Source organism: Scleropages formosus, chromosome 15 (genome assembly GCF_900964775.1).
Source record: "Scleropages formosus chromosome 15, fSclFor1.1, whole genome shotgun sequence".
NCBI lineage: Eukaryota > Metazoa > Chordata > Actinopteri > Osteoglossiformes > Osteoglossidae > Scleropages > Scleropages formosus.
The window spans coordinates 9,402,695-9,419,897 of record NC_041820.1 but is presented as its reverse complement, the minus strand read 5'-3'; the positions used below and the strand labels follow the sequence as shown (position 1 = coordinate 9,419,897).

At 43.0% G+C, this 17,203-nt stretch overlaps 1 protein-coding gene across 1 annotated transcript; it reads right to left on the bottom strand.

Annotated features, from left to right (window-relative positions):
* Positions 1-3,762: 3,762 nt before the first annotated feature.
* plaat1l (phospholipase A and acyltransferase 1-like) lies at positions 3,763-7,267 on the bottom strand. The gene is made up of 4 exons (XM_018731176.2): positions 7,177-7,267; positions 5,059-5,188; positions 4,665-4,918; positions 3,763-4,372 (listed from the first exon to the last, which is right to left on the bottom strand). Exons 1-4 carry the CDS (start codon positions 7,183-7,185, stop codon positions 4,307-4,309), a joined length of 459 nt encoding a protein of 152 aa, XP_018586692.1. The 5' UTR covers positions 7,186-7,267; the 3' UTR covers positions 3,763-4,306.
* Between the last annotated feature and the right edge of the window lie 9,936 nt (positions 7,268-17,203).

The window sequence follows — 17,203 nt, the reverse complement described above, 5'->3', positions numbered from 1 at the left end:
TTGTTTGCAAAACATTTGAGATGGATTTTTCCAGTGGAGCATAAATAGGACCAGCTGGAGTTTGACTGAGAAAGTGTGCAGTGATAGCAAGGCCGCTGAGCAACCGGAGAACTGATTTACGTTAAAAAACAATGCATTTATAATACAAGAGGGAAACGCTGTGATTGAAAAGTACATTGTCAAAAAACATGACTTGTATACCTAGAGGTGGAAGTGATTCCAACTATAATAAGAATACATAATTCAGGAGGATCACTGCTGATACATTTTTTGCCATACATGCCATACATTTTCATATTTATACGAAAGACTGATGCAAAACTTACAAAGCAAAGCAATCAGTACATTAAATATTTCAAAATCAAAAGCATTGATTGAAGTATGCATGCAAACAAGATATTGTCAAATGTGGCAAACTATAGATGAAATTACTACAGTTCCTGTAAATACACAATTGTTTTAAAATAATAAAACTGTATTTCAAATAGGGGTGCGGGGGCGCAGTGGGTTGGACCACAGTCCTGCTCTCCGGTGGGTCTGGGGTTCGAGTCCCACTTGGGGTGCCTTGCAACGGACTGGCGTCCCGTCCTGGGTGTGTCCCCTCCCCCTCCGGCCTTACACCCTGTGTTACCGGGTAGGCTCCGGTTCCCTGCAACCCCGTTTGGGACAAGTGGTTCTGAAAGTGTGTGTGTGTGTGTGTGTATTTCAAATACGGGGGGGGTGGGTTTGGCCCTGGCCTGCTCTTTGGTTGGTCTGGGGCTCAAGTCCTGCTTGGGGTGTTAATTCGTATTTTGTCCTAAGAAATATGTGCCATACCAGTATACACTCAGAATTGGATGAATCCATGACTGTCAACACGCTGCTTTACTTCAATGCTGTGAAAGGCGGGACCTGGGGTGAAAAGCAAATCATTCAGCCATTGCTATCATGGGAGGCCTGCTTCTTCATTTATATGACTGGGGTGTAAAAACGTATGCAGTCAAATAACAGTATAGTATTTATGTGACTAAGAGATGAAGGACATTTATTTTGCACCTTATCTTAAAGTTTATTTTATTTTCTGTATATCATATAACATATAACGCTTGTACTACAAAAACCTGCTACGACGGCTTGAATATATAATTAAATATATACCCTTTTTTGTGCAATAGTAACTAGATTTCATTTTATTTCCACAACAGGTATTTCTATATTTTGTATCAGACATTTTGGGACAGAGATGGACACATGGTGTTTCAAACCCAAAGTTTTTTTCTCCCGCGGTGGTGTCAGTCTACCTGTATTCTACCTAAATTTGAAGTATTAACCTCCGCATTGCAATTATATGTGTTTGCACATATAATTACACAATTATATGACTGCACTATATGTGTTTAGTATAAGAACCAAAATAAAAATTGCTGGCCGAACAGAGAGAAGCTTCGCTGACTTCAATGTGGAATAAAAAGGTCAGGTGGAATCGTTTATTCATACAATTTCAGATAAGAAGAATCTGTATTTTTCATACTTTCATTACTTTCCTTAGCTGTGACTATCCCCTTTTTAAATTCTTCAGAAATAAGACGTAGCGTTGAGAAAAGTTAATTGAATTTTATGAATGAATACATTGAAATTTTCCTAATTTCACTTGCATTTCATCCTGAACAGTTATTAAAGCGGGTATCCCAAAAGCCTCCAAGTGGAGTGTGAATGGTAATACTGTGGAGCACACTCTCCTTATGGCCTAATTATTAACTTTCAATATTCCCACGTGCTCTTTCTTTTCTAGCTCACCTATGAAAGATAATGTGCTCTCTTTTAGCTCTGAATACCAAAATCAAGTATTATTTCTAGAAATGATTCATGTGTCCTACATATTTCGCTTTGCAGTCCGAACACAATGTCAGTAAAATAAAAAACCTATTTCTATATTTCTTTAACATGAGAAGCACTGGATTTTCCCAAGACTAAATGTGTATTTCACTGTACACATTGTAACGTGGTATCTGGACTTGTCCCAGCAGTGGTATTACCATGTTTAATGTATGCACAACAGTGTATTGAGTGTCTTTCCATATTCATGGGAAAGCAGGACCACGATTCACTGCAGCGTTCCACATTAGAGTAATACGGTAAACAATGTATTTCTCAAGCTGTGAGTTAGAGGTTAGGGCTTCTGTAAGGTCAGCAATTTTTGGTTTGGAAAGTGAGGAAACTGAGGAAATGTGCTTTCTCTCATGCCATGACATTGGATATTGTTTGTAGGAATCCACTACTGCCCCCAAGTGCTCATCCATGTCCGTGTCTGTGACGCGTCCCCGTGTCCCCCTTTTCATGATCATGATTCATGGGCACTTTTGTCATGCGTGCCCTTTTACCATTATTAAACCCAAATTCTTTTGCTCCCTGACCGGTACAGATTTCACTAAAAAACGTTGTGTATTTTGCAGCATGGCCATCTGAACTGAGACAACTGAGATATGTCCCAAAGTATGACGTATCAGCATAAAAGTGTGCGGTTTCAAATGAAAGGTGCTTTCAATTCCAACATCACTCTGTTCTTATTTATTTTAGAAGGTATGAGCCATAAAGGCAAATGCGAGTAATTTTACTGTAACTGGATCTCAGCGAGTTGCACGTGAAAGTGGAAGTATGTATTATTTATAGATTTTCAAGAATAATGTTCTAGTCTGGTTTCTGTAACGCAAATCATTTTGACACTAAATACAGTCTATATAAAGAACCCTTTAAAGGGAGGCAATATAACTTATACACATATTTCTGGCTAATATAATGCGTACGGTAATTAGCAGCTCTATTTCAATATTACAAGCACTTTATTTGGAAGGAATACAGCTGGTGTCACTGCTGGTTGAGCAGTAGAGCATTAACCAGCTGGTAGCATAGCGGTTGGAGTTACCACCTTTACATTTATTCATTTAGCTGCTGCTTTTCTCCAAAGGAACTTGCAGTGTTGAGGTTACAGTTACTTACCCATTTATACAGGTGGATAATTTTACAGGAGCACTGAGGGTAAGTACCTTGCTCAAGGGTACTACAGCAGGAGGTGGGTGAGGCTCCAACCTGCGGGTCCAAAGGCAATAGTGCTAACCATTATGCTACCAGCCATCCTCTTTAAACACAAAGGTTGCAGGTTTGACTCCCACCTCTGGCTGTAGTACCCTTGAGCAACATATTTACCCTAAAGTGCTCCAGTAAAACTACCCAGTTGGGTAAATGATTGGAAACATGTAATAACTGTGACCTTAACATCGTAAGTTGCTTTGGAGAAAAGCGTCAGCTAAATAAAGAAATGTAAATGTAACCAGAGGTCATTTAACCTTTTGAACTTGATGTGTTTCTTGGCTCCTTAGACTCAGATAAGTGGTGAAGCCATCAACTTGTACCGACCTCACAAGACTCAGATGCGGGGCCTTTATCAGTGATGGAAAAATTTAGTTATTTAAAACACTAATCCCCACCCACATTAGTATTTAATTAGCCTTTGTTAGTTTACTCTTTATTCCCAAATAAGCAGAATATGCAGTAAGATAGAACTCAGCATTTGTTTATTAACTTATTTATTCCTGAATAAGCAGAAAATACAATTTAAAAAGTAAGAAAAGAAAAGAAAAAAACATAAATAGCATAAAATACACAAAGAACAGATGTGAGTGTGTGAAAAGTCACAGCACTCTGGGAGCGAAAGAGGTCATACTTTGCTCGCTAGTCCTCACTAAGAATTAAAGAACATGAAAGGCATTAGGATTTAATAGAAGAAGCTGAGGAATAGGACAACTGATTAAAAAAAATATGATGAATAACCAAACTACTAAATGCATGAAGCGAAAGGGAAACGCAGTCAGGTTCTGGTAAAGTAAAAGAAAATTAAATGAAATCCTGCCGATCTCTTGACACGACAATGACGGGATGTAACCGTCTCCTGTGACATGTTATGCTGGGTCTGTGATAACAGACCGTTGAAAAACCTGAATCAATGTGATCAGTCATGTGTCGCCCATCCCTCAAAGGTAAAACTGCAGAATCTCTCATAACTGTCAGGCTCATGAGAGGCGAATCCCATGATATCCTGCCTTTAACCGAACAGAAAATGCTCCGACACCAGAGTCCAGCAGTAACTGTAAAGATTCATGTCACCCAGTTATGATTTCCGTATTTTGATTTTGTTAAGAAGCAAAAAAGGGAATGCGTAACATTGACGCAAACCTGTGTACGGCTGTAAAGACTGGAGCTCCAATCTTAACCCTTCACACACACACACAAAAAAAAAAAAAATTACATTTCAACAGTTGTCTTTCACTCCTTACAATTTTTTCTTCTTGAAAAGTGACTTCCAGGTTGGAGCAATATGAGCGTAGATTTTTTCAATCTGGGGAGGAAATCTTTTATTAGATTGTGGCGGCCTGGTAGGAACGTGCTCATATGAAGAGTGAAACTCCAATGTGTTAGGTACCATGTGAAGGGCTCATACTGGTTTCACATTTATTCCTGCAATGACATTTCCAGCAAATTGGCACGTAGCCAAACTCACCCACTAAAATGATAAATCCTGAGAAAATATATTCTCGTTAATATCAGATGAGAGGAACTGCTCTGGAAATGAGCAACACGTCGCCTTACAGAGATGAGTGTCGCAACGGGTTCACCCTCAGGCAGCTCACCTGCTCGGACTTCTTGACTCCGTATCTAAACAGGGTGGCCTGGTGTTCGCTGTTGTGGAACAAGATGTCGTAAGTGATGATCTTGCCCATGGCCTCGTCGATCTCGGGTTTGACGATGGTGTAAAAATCTCGTGCCGGGTGCTTGTCGTCCAGGTAGTTGTTCACCTTGTACTTCTTCCCCACTATGTCGATGGGTTCCAGTTTCACTGCGGACTTCAGGGCTCTGCCAAAGAGCAGGATCTTCGAATCGGAATCTGAACAGCAGGACGAAGGACACGTTTGATCTTAGGAAACCGAGTCTTGGTCACTATGGAAGAATCGTATGAGTGTACAATTGTAAAGAGACTGTGTAAATATAAATTCGGTAGGAAGTGAATGAGCTGACATACAGTACCCCGGCATGTAAAATGTGCCACATAAGACACCCCATCTCTCTCTCCGTAATATATTCCAAAGTGGGAGAAGTACTTGTTCCTCGGAAACTCAACGATGTCTCCTGGATATAACTGAGGATTTGAACTACCCTGAAACGACAAGAAAAAAGTCTCAGTACTGGAGCATTATGGGTATCGGGTTATGTGTCATTAAAATATTAAAAGCGTCACTCTGTGGTTGCATTCTTCACTTACATTTATTTATTTAGCAGACGCTTTTCTCCAAAGCGACTTCCAACAAACTCTATGTAGAGTTACCAGCTCACACACCTTATTCACCAAGGTGATTTACACTGCTAGACACACTACTTACAATGGGTCGCTCAGCTGTACATCAGTGGAACACACTCTCTGTGTCACTCACACACTATAGTGAACCTGAGCAGCATCTCTTGGGACTCTGGGTGGAAACCAGAGCACCCAGAGGAAACCTACACAGACACCAGGAGAACATGCAAACTCTACACAGACTGATAAAACACACGTCTTCTCGCACCCCCAGACACTGTGAGGCAGCAGTGCTACCCACTGCGCCACTGTGCCGCCCAGCCTTAGAATGTCAAGATTCGATAAGTCTCTTGGCTTGCATTGTGATACCGGCAATTTGAATAAAGGCCCACAGCCTTCAGGCTTTACTTAGTTGCGCCGTCTTCTTTGCTCCGAACTCTTTTCAATAATCATCACGTGTCATTTTTGGAGACTGCACATTGTTTCCTAATGACTGTAAAGTTGCCATATGCTAGAAAACTCTCTAAGTCACAACATTCTGCAAGGCACAGAATGATGATGGATGATGATGATGAATTTTGTACATGAGGGCCTCCTCTTTGACTTCAGCCATTGGCAAACACATGAGGCACATTAACATAACTCTTCCTCTGCAGTTAACAGACTTCGAAGTTTGACATTGATTTCAAAGTTAATCGTTTCCATGCTTTGCTGTTCCAGTGCTGCTGCTCTCAATGAGTGGTGAATTATTAATATATGTTGGGGTACAGTGCAGTTTAAATACACACTAAACAGAACTGAATATTCCCTGTAGTTCAAATGCAGTTCAGCAGAAGTTAAAAAAAACAAAAATGTATGCCATCTGATTAAGGAGGTGCAGTGGTGCAGTGGGTTGGACTGGGTCCTCCTCTCTGGGGGGTCTGGGGTTCGAGTCCTGCTTGGGGTGCCTTGCGACGGACTGGCGTCCCGTCCCGGGTCTGTCCCCTCCCCCTCCGGCCTTATGCCCTGTGTTGCCGGGTAGGCTCTGGTTCCCCGTGACCCCGTATGGGATGAGCGGTTCAGAAGGTGTGTGTGTGTGTGTGTGTGTGTGTGTGTGTGTGTGTGTGTGTGTGTGTGTGCCATCTGCTAGATGGGCAAAAGAAAAAAAATGAAATGAAAAATGAATCATGAAATGAAACCAGGGCTACTAGCTTTGGGAAATTCCACTTAGTGTCAAGGCATCCCCCATTCACCTCTTCATAACCAATCTATGGTGTCCAAATGAAGGTCCTGAAGTTCTGGGGTGACCTTTCACTCTGCCCAAAGCCACCAGGGTCTATAACAGTTCCCTTTCATATCACTGAACCATCTGCTGTTGCTGATATAGGAATACACTGATGCATGCAATAAAAATGCTGAAATGTAACAGTTTATGTATACAGTTTATGTATGCCCATCCTACCCTAGCACCCAGTGATTCTGGGATAGAATGTGGACCACTGTGACCCTCACAAGGACAAGCGAGTATGAGTTACGAGTGAGCAATTACTTACGACGTTTCATAAATACTGTATAATGTTTTTCATCACTGATTTCCCTAAACCACTGTATTTAAGGATGGCTTTAAACGGCGTCTCGGTGAATGAGCCCGACATTGCAGTCCCTTTACCAAAACCACACATTTCTATCCAAATATCAACAGAAGATGGATAGCATGAAAATGCGTCACCCTCACGCCCACCCCCACATGACCCCTGGATCGACTCGGCAAACAGAGATCAACTTTAAAATCTTAAAAAATTCACCATACGCCATGTATCTGTAGTTTAAAGAGCACAATATGTGGCACGAGAAGAAATGAATCGTCCTACCTGACCCATTGATGCCAGATGCTCTTCAGTCTCCGGTGAAACGCAAAGCTGGGTCCCTGAGCAGCATCCGAGTGTCACCACGTCGTCGGGAGGGAAGCTGCAATAGCGTGGATCTCCTCTTCACATGATACGCTATATTGACTCAGCCTGGCCCACCTTCACATGTGTCTTTATGCAAATATGTACTTTAAGTGCATTGTTACATGTGCCGGCTATTATTTTTGACTCCTGGTTGGTTTCACACAGTACTGAGACACTCCCTTTAGGGCACTGTGCTCTGTATCACCCTCCACTGCACATCAGGGCATATTTACATAATAGGCCCGTACCAGGGTACTTTCAGGGCCTAGATGGCTGGAGACTCAAACTCCAAGAAAGGATCCGCAGAAACTCTGTCTACATTCAAGAAGGGTCTGAAAACTCACCTTTTCCGGACTCACTTTGCCCACGATCTCTCAAGCTCATGTATGGTGTAAATGTTCATGCACCGTAACTTTATGATCATCCCCAGAGAAGCCTTTACACAGCCGCTGCTCATGTATTGTATGCAAATGTTTGCGTACCTTATTTAAAAAAAAAAATGTAGGAAGGTGATCAGGATTCATCCATCCTGCATTTTATGCACCTGGTCGTGCGATGAACGTCAGTGCATAAAGTGGGAAGAAACAAACAAGGTTTACTTAAGAATTACATTGTGTCTCTCTCTCCTGATGTAATGCACAAATTGTATTTTCGCTGAGATGTACGTCGCTTTGGAGAAAAGCATCTGCTAAATGAATAAATGTACATGTAATGTAAATGAATATAGAAAGTGCATTTGCTCACGGGGGGTGCGGTGGCGCAGCGGGTTGGACCGGGTCCCGCTCTCCGGTGGGTCTGGGGTTCGAGTCCTGCTTGGGGTGCCTTACGACGGACTGGCGTCCTGTCCTGGGTGTGTCCCCTACGCCCTGTGTTGCCGGGTTAGGCTCCGGTTCCCCGCAACCCCCTATGGGACGAGCGGTTCAGAAGGTGTGTGTATTTGCTTATAGGAGCGTAAAGTTACACATTGGTGCTAAAGTGAAATTAGTGACACGTGTCAATTTATTCATAATTCCACCGAATGTGAGTCAACCTCCGTGTTATGCTGTGTTGTTATGACACCATCCCCGCGTATTGTAATTTTTATTAATATTTTACTTTAACACCGTAGTGAGATTCGCTGTAATGACCCAGATTCCAGAGAAAGGAAAAACCCTTTAATTATAGTATGGATTTCTTGAAACAACTGATAGATCTATAAAAATCAATCTGAAGACACAAGGAAGAGGGTCACAGAGAAAGAGATCAGTTGCTGTCAGACTTTTGACTCCAGCACCTCTTTGTCAGCATTTAGTGACACAAAATGTTTATTATTGACTGTCCAGCAGGAGCACAGTGTTGTCAAGTTTGTCAAGGATGGATGTGTGTGAACTCAATCAAGTGTGTCATCTCAGGTTTGAGGAAGATCCTTTCTAGAAGATCATCAGTGTGGTTTTCCTCAGTCAAGGGATATCAGTTGAAAGCATAAATTATTATTCATTACAAATGATAGAAATATTACACATTAAATTAGTGATTAAACTCAGGAAAGGTGCCAAATAAGATTTTTGATGGGATGCCAGAAGAAAAAACAAATCATGTTTTAATTTCCCTTATTGTTCTTTTCCACTGAATGTGAACAGTGTCTTGTGTAGGTTTGTGAAATAATATCTTCTTTTTTCACAATTTTTACACTAGAAAATACAGAAATGTACATGTCAAGGTTTTTCTGAGGTGCTGCATATAGACGGCTGAATAACTCAAACAATTCATAAGAAAATTAAATATATATTGTAAACTGTGCATGCCCAGCGTATAATTTGCATGCCGCAAGTGAGCCATAGTGTATCGGGGCATGCCTCATAACGTCTGCTTCTCCTTTTCATAGGAAACATCTGTTTATGACTGCTTTTTTACTTTCTGAGTGTGACAGCAATCAGATATTCTCACGTGAATCTTAGATCTTCAGTTCTGCTGTCAGAGCAAAGTTTTTGTTTTGTTATATTCTATTCATTAAGTTTTCCCTAATATGGAATGCTTAAACACTTATTCTGAACTAATGCAAACTACAGCTACACACACACACACACACACACACACACACACAGACACACACACACACAGACACAGACACACGTAGAATGTCTACAACCACTTGCCCCAAGCGGAGTCGCGCCGAACCCGGAGCCTGACCCGGCAACACAGGGCGCAAGGCTGGAGGGGGAGGGGACACACCCAGGACGGGACGCCACTCCATCGCAAGGCACCCCAAGCGAGAATCGAACCTCAGACCCACCCGGTCAAACCCCTTGCACCCCCCAATATGTATACAGTGTATATATAGTACAATTATACATAGTGTAGTTTAATATACTGTATATACATACGTAGTTGTACCTTCCACTAGTTGCGCTCATAACCGTACTATATATGTATAAAAATATATAATTTTGGAGCTACATACATATTATATATACATATATATGTATGTATAGTATATAAAAGGTTTATATTGTGGCTTCTTTCGGTGGGACAGTTCCTTTTCTATGACTCCATCCTTCTAAGTCAAGAGTCACCTTTTTCCACACTGTCTTGGACTTCAAAGCCTGAGGAGCTTTTCTTCTGCATTTCGATGTCGCTATTTGCTCCTACAGTAGCATCTGCCATGTGTTCTGCCGCAGTTGGCACACAATAAATTCCCAGAACCACGGCCTTTCATTAGCAGACCGCGGCGGCCAACCCGAGGCCCTGAGTCAGGACGTGGAATTCGGAGGATTTTTGCAATGTGTTAAATGCAAATGCCATTCTTCTTAGAAGGTCCAGAATGTCAAAAGGCTGCCTGGTGGCGAGTGGATGTGGGGGATGGAGTCGACACATTCCAGCGGGAACGCCTGGCCTTGGAAAGAGGTGACGCTGCAGGAAGGGGGATGAGAAAGAGCCCCGGGGCCTCCTCCCACCTGCCGCTGCCATGTGTTCCTCACCATGTGAGCTGGTGGTCCGTGTCACAGCTGTCACCTCAACTGGGCCGGGGGACAGAGCTTCTGAATTTGGGTCAAGGGGTTTGCGCCGCTGAGGAAAGGAAAGCCAAGGGACAGCAGGCAGACAGAAACATGTTATTCAGAGGGGTTTCAGGTCTGGCCATGCTGGGTCCACCTTGAGTACATCAACATGACAAACACTCAGGTGTCTTCAGGTCGCGTACAGACGTGTTTGGCGTGCAGGAGTGCCGCGGCACTTTGACGCTCAGTTTTGTACGGTCTGCTGCTGTCCTGCCCAAGCTGATGGCTTGTATCCCCAGAAGCTGAACCAGAAACTGCCATCCAGTCAAGCGAGACACAACAGTTGTTATTTCCTTCAGGAGATGTGGTGTCCACACCCTTTAGCTTGTTTCCTAGTAAAGAACCTGGCAGATGTCAAGCTGTACTTCCCAATATGGTTATACCATCGCTCCGGCCTTGGATGCTCTCAAGAAGTTTTCACGACCCTCGCTCGTCTTGATCAGACCAAAAACGTCTCACCTTCTTTGTCGAGAAGGTTTAGGTTTATCGGAGAGGTGCGCGTTCATCATACGATAACAGCAATAAAAAAAATCTCTAATATGCTTGCAGTCTTTGGTCCATTTTCGAAGCCTGTGAAGTGTGTGGCTTGTACACGGAAGGAGGTTTCACGGTTTAAAGGGAGATGAGATCTTTGGTTGCTCTGAAACATTCACCTGATAAAGTGAAGGCATCTTATTCCATAAGCTGTAGGCCAGATTTCCACTATGAATCAAAAATAATGATTTATGCTTGGAGGCAGAAAAAAAATTAAAAAAACATACATTTTTATATAGTGCATAAATATTATAATTATAACTGTACTGTATAATGTCTGTTGTGCCGTAACACAACCATTCCAACATATTTAAAGACATACTTATACATACAGAGGGTGAAAACAAAAATCCAGTACTTACATATTCCATGTAGTTTACACTGTTCTATGTATATGAATGTATATTTGATATCTGTGCAGTCATCCCATCACCTTTGTGTGACACTTTTATGCGGTCACCTGTTGCACTAGTCTGACAGTTACTTGGATGATTCTGTGTTTTGTTTTTTTTTTTTCGAAAAAACCAAAAAATTCTCATGTAAGTTTTAGATACCTGGGTTGTCCAGCTGGCTGCAATGAGCGATGCTTTGACAGCGATACCCATCTCACAGTTCTCTTCCTTTATGCCGTGGATTGTGTTGATTTTAAACATGACTGTTTTGGAACGCATATCTGATACTCGGCTGAAATTAACTCTATAAATAAGACAATATTTTCTGAAGGAAATAATGCGTGTTCCCACTTATGGGGTTTCCCACCTGTCCGCCTATTAAACTAAACAGCCCTGATCTTTCACCTTTCAGTTCCTGATCCTTACAAAGCAATTCTTTCAAAAGCTGCAGATCTTCAGGCTTGGAGAAACAGCTGTATCAACCCCTTGGCCAGCAACTGGCTCACAAGACCCAGCGGCTAATGAGTCAGCGGAGAAACGGGGTTTGGAGCTCTGTAACAGAGTCATGCTCCGGTCACTGACGTAAAGACCGTAGACCTGCTTAGTTTGTTTTATAGATCTTTTATTTTATACATAGAAATACTTTATTACTGTATATTATTTAAACATTTACATTTATTTATTTAGCAGACGCTTTTGTCCAAAATGACTTCCAATGAACTCTGTGTAGTGTTATGAGCCCACACACCTTATTCACCGCAGTGACTTTGCTAGATACACTACTTACACCGGGTCACTCATCCATACATCAGTGGAACACACACTCGCTCTGTTACTCACACACTGTGGGTGAACCTGAACAGCATGTCTTTGGACTGTGGGAGGAAACCCACACAGACACGTGGAGAAAATGAGTCCACAGAGACTGAGCGGGCATCGAACCCATGTCCTATCACACCACCCAGATGCTGTCAGACAGCAACATTACTGTACATTACATTTTCCAAATGTGTTCACACACCCGAAATCTGAAGCACTATGTACACTTTACTGTCATCTTCACTGTTTTTTGTATTATTAGAATAAAACTTATTGTCTTTATAGAGACTTAGCTGTGATTTGGGCTTGATTGACTCACAGATGCTGTTTATATTTAAAGACTTGCAGTACAGGATGGGACGGGACAGGACAATACTTTGTTGACCCTGTAGGGAAGGTCACACACAGCAGTGTAATATGACAGATTGCACCTGCGATGACAAAAAAAAAATACATGACAGAATAACAAAAAAGAAAAAAAGAAAGCTTTTTCCTTTTTTAAATGTATGAGTTACAGTTACAGTGGGAAAGAGTAAAAGAGGTACCTGCTCCGCTTGTGGTTAGAGAAGCAGCTCAGGCAGAACCCTGAAAAAGCTATAAATGTGCTGTGCTATTTGTTGACACCGTGTAGCTGTTTCCGTGTTGGATTTCAGCTGAAGTCCATGTTAGAGCCATAACTTTCATTGAGCGGGATCCCCGCGGCCTCTCCGCTCTGACGGCAGCTCACAGGTGTTGACCTTAGCTGCTGGCCGGAGAGGTGCAGCCCTGCTCTTGCGCTCTCGCATTTCCCTGGCACTGCAGTGCTGGCCTGGAGCGGCCTGGGAGCGGGACGCTGGGAGAGTCACGACACGACACGTTAAACGAGTTTGTATTTTGGGGTCGATTCCTTTAAAAGGAAAACACAGAAAATTACAACTAGGATTTGCAGTCTACCGGAAAATAATTAGCGTTATGAATTAAAACGGTTTCAAATTTCTAAACAAATCCAGCCAACGACAAATCCGTAATGCCGAGTATTATGGCTGCACATACTTATAAATGACGGCGCTAATTTAATTATCTGACGAAAACAGAGCTCGTTGCGAAAACATTTCAGAAGATGCAAATAATTTGCAAAAAGAAACCTTGAGATGATTAATACATGTGGGAACCGACCGTAAACGTACAATTCGTACAGTATATGTGATCCTGTGTTTATCTCTATGGAAGCCGTGTGGAATCGCCAAAAAAAATTGAGTCCATCGCAAAACTTTGAGGCCTCTGCTCCTAAATAAAGCGTACAGACTCGCCTTGTAAATGCCAAACATTTTGATTCGCGGAGCAGAAATATAAACTCCTTTTTCACCTGTGCTCCCGAAGCCGTACTGTGTTACGCTGCTCCAATAAAACGTTTCCCGCAGTTGTTTGCCCCACTATTTTTCAAGGAGCCATTGACATTTTGTGCGCCGGGGAGCAGTGGGTGTTGGGTGTCTGCGGCGCTGCGCTCTGCCAACAGCTGAGAGGTGTGATTTCACAGGCCGTCTCTTGCTGTCACGGGGCTGATTGGGCCGCACAGCAGGCGCAGGCGAGGCCCGGGGCCCTAAGCGACGCCAACAGGTGGGAGGCCCGTCGCCGAGGGGGAGACGCGGGGATAGAAAAGGCAAGGCTCCGCAGCCGCGGACTGGACACAGTCCAGGAGCTAAATTCTGATGAGGATGACAGCGGGGAAGGCGAGGGAAGAGGAGTCGCAAAGGAGTCCGATGGACAGTTTGAGGGACGCTTTTCTAAAACTGGGGAGACTGACGCGGAAGGTAATGCTGCGGTGAGAGCGTTAACCACATTTTCACCTTTTAGACTTGATCTACATAAATACCACTATCATCTACCATATATACCATATATATTCTGAACCAGCTGATATTTTCTCTTTCTGAAACAAATGCTTTAACACGTAAGGAGTATTTAACGTTATTTCGACATTACCTTCAAATCTACGATAATTCGTACTCACTGCAACATTTAGAGGCCTGATCCCTCATTTCTGAGCGTTTAGAACTGCTTGTTAATGTACTTAGTTTGTTCCACACAAAACATATTGCACTGCTCTTTACATTTATCTGGCACACTTGAACTGCTGAGACACGCACTGATTTATCGATTTATTTGATTTAACGATCCTCAGCTAATATGAGCTCTGTGAGCAAATAAAGTTACCGTTACGAAGGCGTCTCCTTCATAAGGACATTTATGTTGTCTGAACGCACAACCTGGCCTGCTAAATATTCGAGGGGCCAAAATCATTCGTTTTGGATGTGTGCCTCCTTGTGTGTGTGAGACGCCTCGAATGGGCACTAAGGACATCCCGGCTGAGCGATTTCCCACGGGAAACGGCGCGGCGGAGCGGCAGATTCGCGCCGAGCTCAGAGGTGCGTCCTTCGTCTTGCAGGATGAGTCACGGCTCGTCTCGGATCTCTCCACTCTCCCGTCCAAATCTCGGCGAACGCGCAGGACTCAACACCAGCAAGGGAACGAACTCTCAATGTGCTAGAAAGAACTCGGCAGAAAAAAGAACACGCAGCAGCTCGGCGTGCGTAGAAACAGTTTGAAATGCTGGTGCAATATTCTAACCTTTTATCCAACCATGTAAGTGAGTTAAATGTTAGGGTTAGGGGTAAGGTTAGGGTTAGGGTCTGGTCAAGTCTGGTCACATTAACCTGCTGTCGACCTCCTGCGGTGCCTGACTGTTGGTGGGACACAGAAAAAGCCAAGAAGCGGAAGAAAAACATCCAACAGGTGTCGTGAGCACAAAGTCTGCGATGATGCTTTGATTATAGCTTCGACAGGCGACGTGTGTGTTATATAAACATGCAATCCAGCACTGGAATATATGTGGCAAAGCAGAACAAACAGCACTGTGTCAACAGGTCCAGGTCCAGGACAGGAAGTAAATGTAAGGGGTCAATTTTCATGGAGCATCTCAGTTGTTCTATATATGACAGGTGTCTAGAGTGTGTGAGCAGAAATAAAAAAGGGGGCTTTGTGCCAAGAGGCGTGAATCACATTGTTACCCTCTAGGATGACACGCTTCCTTATATCCTCATATGTATCGGTCAAATATGGAATGTAAGGAAGTGTGTGGTTTTAGGGGGATCTCACTGCTCTTATGGGAAGATGAAGCATAAAACTTAATTATTAAGCCAAATGAAGGGATTACCCTGGTTTACAGGGGCAAACTCGAGTCATACGGTCGACTGCAATGTTTTTGCTTTTCACTGGTGACACTGCTGTACTGACATATATTTGTGTGCCATATTGCGAAAGTGGGCGCGTCTGTCTTGTGTATTGATACTGCAGCGTGATTCTACTTGTATTGCAGGCTGCGCTGTGTGATAATGAAAACATTGAACTTACGTTTCCACTTACGTTTGCACCGTTGTAGACTGTTGTTGACCACCAGGGCCCTCTGTACAGTGTGGGCGTTTGTGGCAGTCGGGGGTCTTGGACCACAAAATGACCAGGGTGGGTCAGGGTGAGGGGGTGAGGGTGATGCATTCTGCAGAACTCAAAAAGAGGCACGGTCCACAGGAAGGGATGATCAGGGTTGACCAGGTCGATCATTTCTTCTCCATTTGCCTTGTCTGCATTGAGTGTGTTTTTGCTCCCCTTGTTTCTGAAGGAAGCAGCACGACTTGCTGCGGCTGGTCAAACGGAACCAAGTCAGGTGTCCCAGTGAGGTTTGGTCCCTTTCAACCAGCTACAGCACGATCGCAAACTGAAATGAAATAACACAGGTTTAGTGTGGCATTCTTCACAACTTCATGCTATTGCTAAAGGAAAAACGTAAATAAATAATGAAGCTCTGTTGTGTATTTTAAATGCAGTCCTTGTGCTTTTTTTTTGGCAACAACACTGTATTTTTAAAAAAAAGTTTAATGTTGGTAAACACGTAACAAATATTAAGTGTTTTGTTCAGATTTTGTTCACGTTTCTTATTCTTACTAATTATTTAAAACGTCCAAATAGATGCATTTCTGGTTAACTGGTGATTCTAAATTGCCCATAGTGTGTGTCTGTGTCTGTGTGTGAGAGAGTGTGTGTTGGCTACCCTGCCACGGACTGGCATCCCATCCAGGGTGTACCCTACTTGGCCTTGTGCCCTGTGCTTCCAGGATAGGCTCCAGACCACTGGGACCCTGGCCTAGGTAAGAGGTTAAGGAAAGTGAGTATCACTCCTTATTTTTGTGGGAAATTTCTGCCCTCCAGTGGCCACCACTGTAAATGCAACTTATACATGTATAGTTACCCTGACAGCTTCTTTTACTCAGGAACACATGCCTGGGCAACTAACACTTCAATGGTTTTCGCATCATCTGCAGCTACAAATAATTATGCATTCAACACTTCGTGATATAAATGATCTTCAGCACACTAATTTCATCAAAAAAAGTTCCAGTTTAATTAAAGCATTCAGTATACAAGCCACTGCATGCACAAGATTTGTTGCCTTTGTTATTATTGACATGCCTACAGGGACACGGCTAGAGATGGACTGATCTGTATCCAGAAGACACAGTTCTAATAAGCCATATCTAATAGCCGATGTGCCACAGACATATGACACTGTTGGTAATTAAGGGCAGTCAAGCAGAAATGTTTGAAGCCAGGAAAAATCGCATCACAGCTTTATTATCTTGGTGTGAATGGTTTCTAATAAAGCTAACGAGAGTGACGAGGTTCAGCTTGCCAAAGGAAAACACTTGGTCTCATGTGATGTTGTGTTAATGGGGAAAAAAAAAGTAACTCACGCGCTCTCATGAACTGCTTGTCCATGTCAGGGTCACAGTGCTGGAGGCCCTGGGCACAGGGCTAGTAAGGGTATACACCCAGGACAGGATGTAGCCCCGGGTCATCTGAAGCACATCTTTGGAGTGTGGGAGGAAACAGGAGCGCACGGACAATACGGACAGACACTGGAAGAAAACACAGATTCCGCACAGAGGCAGATTTGAAGTTAAACCCAAAGTCATGTGACGCGGTTCCTCAGGTCGTTCCTTGAAGTCGCCCCCTACAAAATAATAAAGCTTTGACAAACATGAGTGAGGATTTCAATAATATACAAAACATATAAAGGAATGTATGTTCAGTGTACACAGCATGCCTCTGATGGTGTTATTTTTTTATTAATCA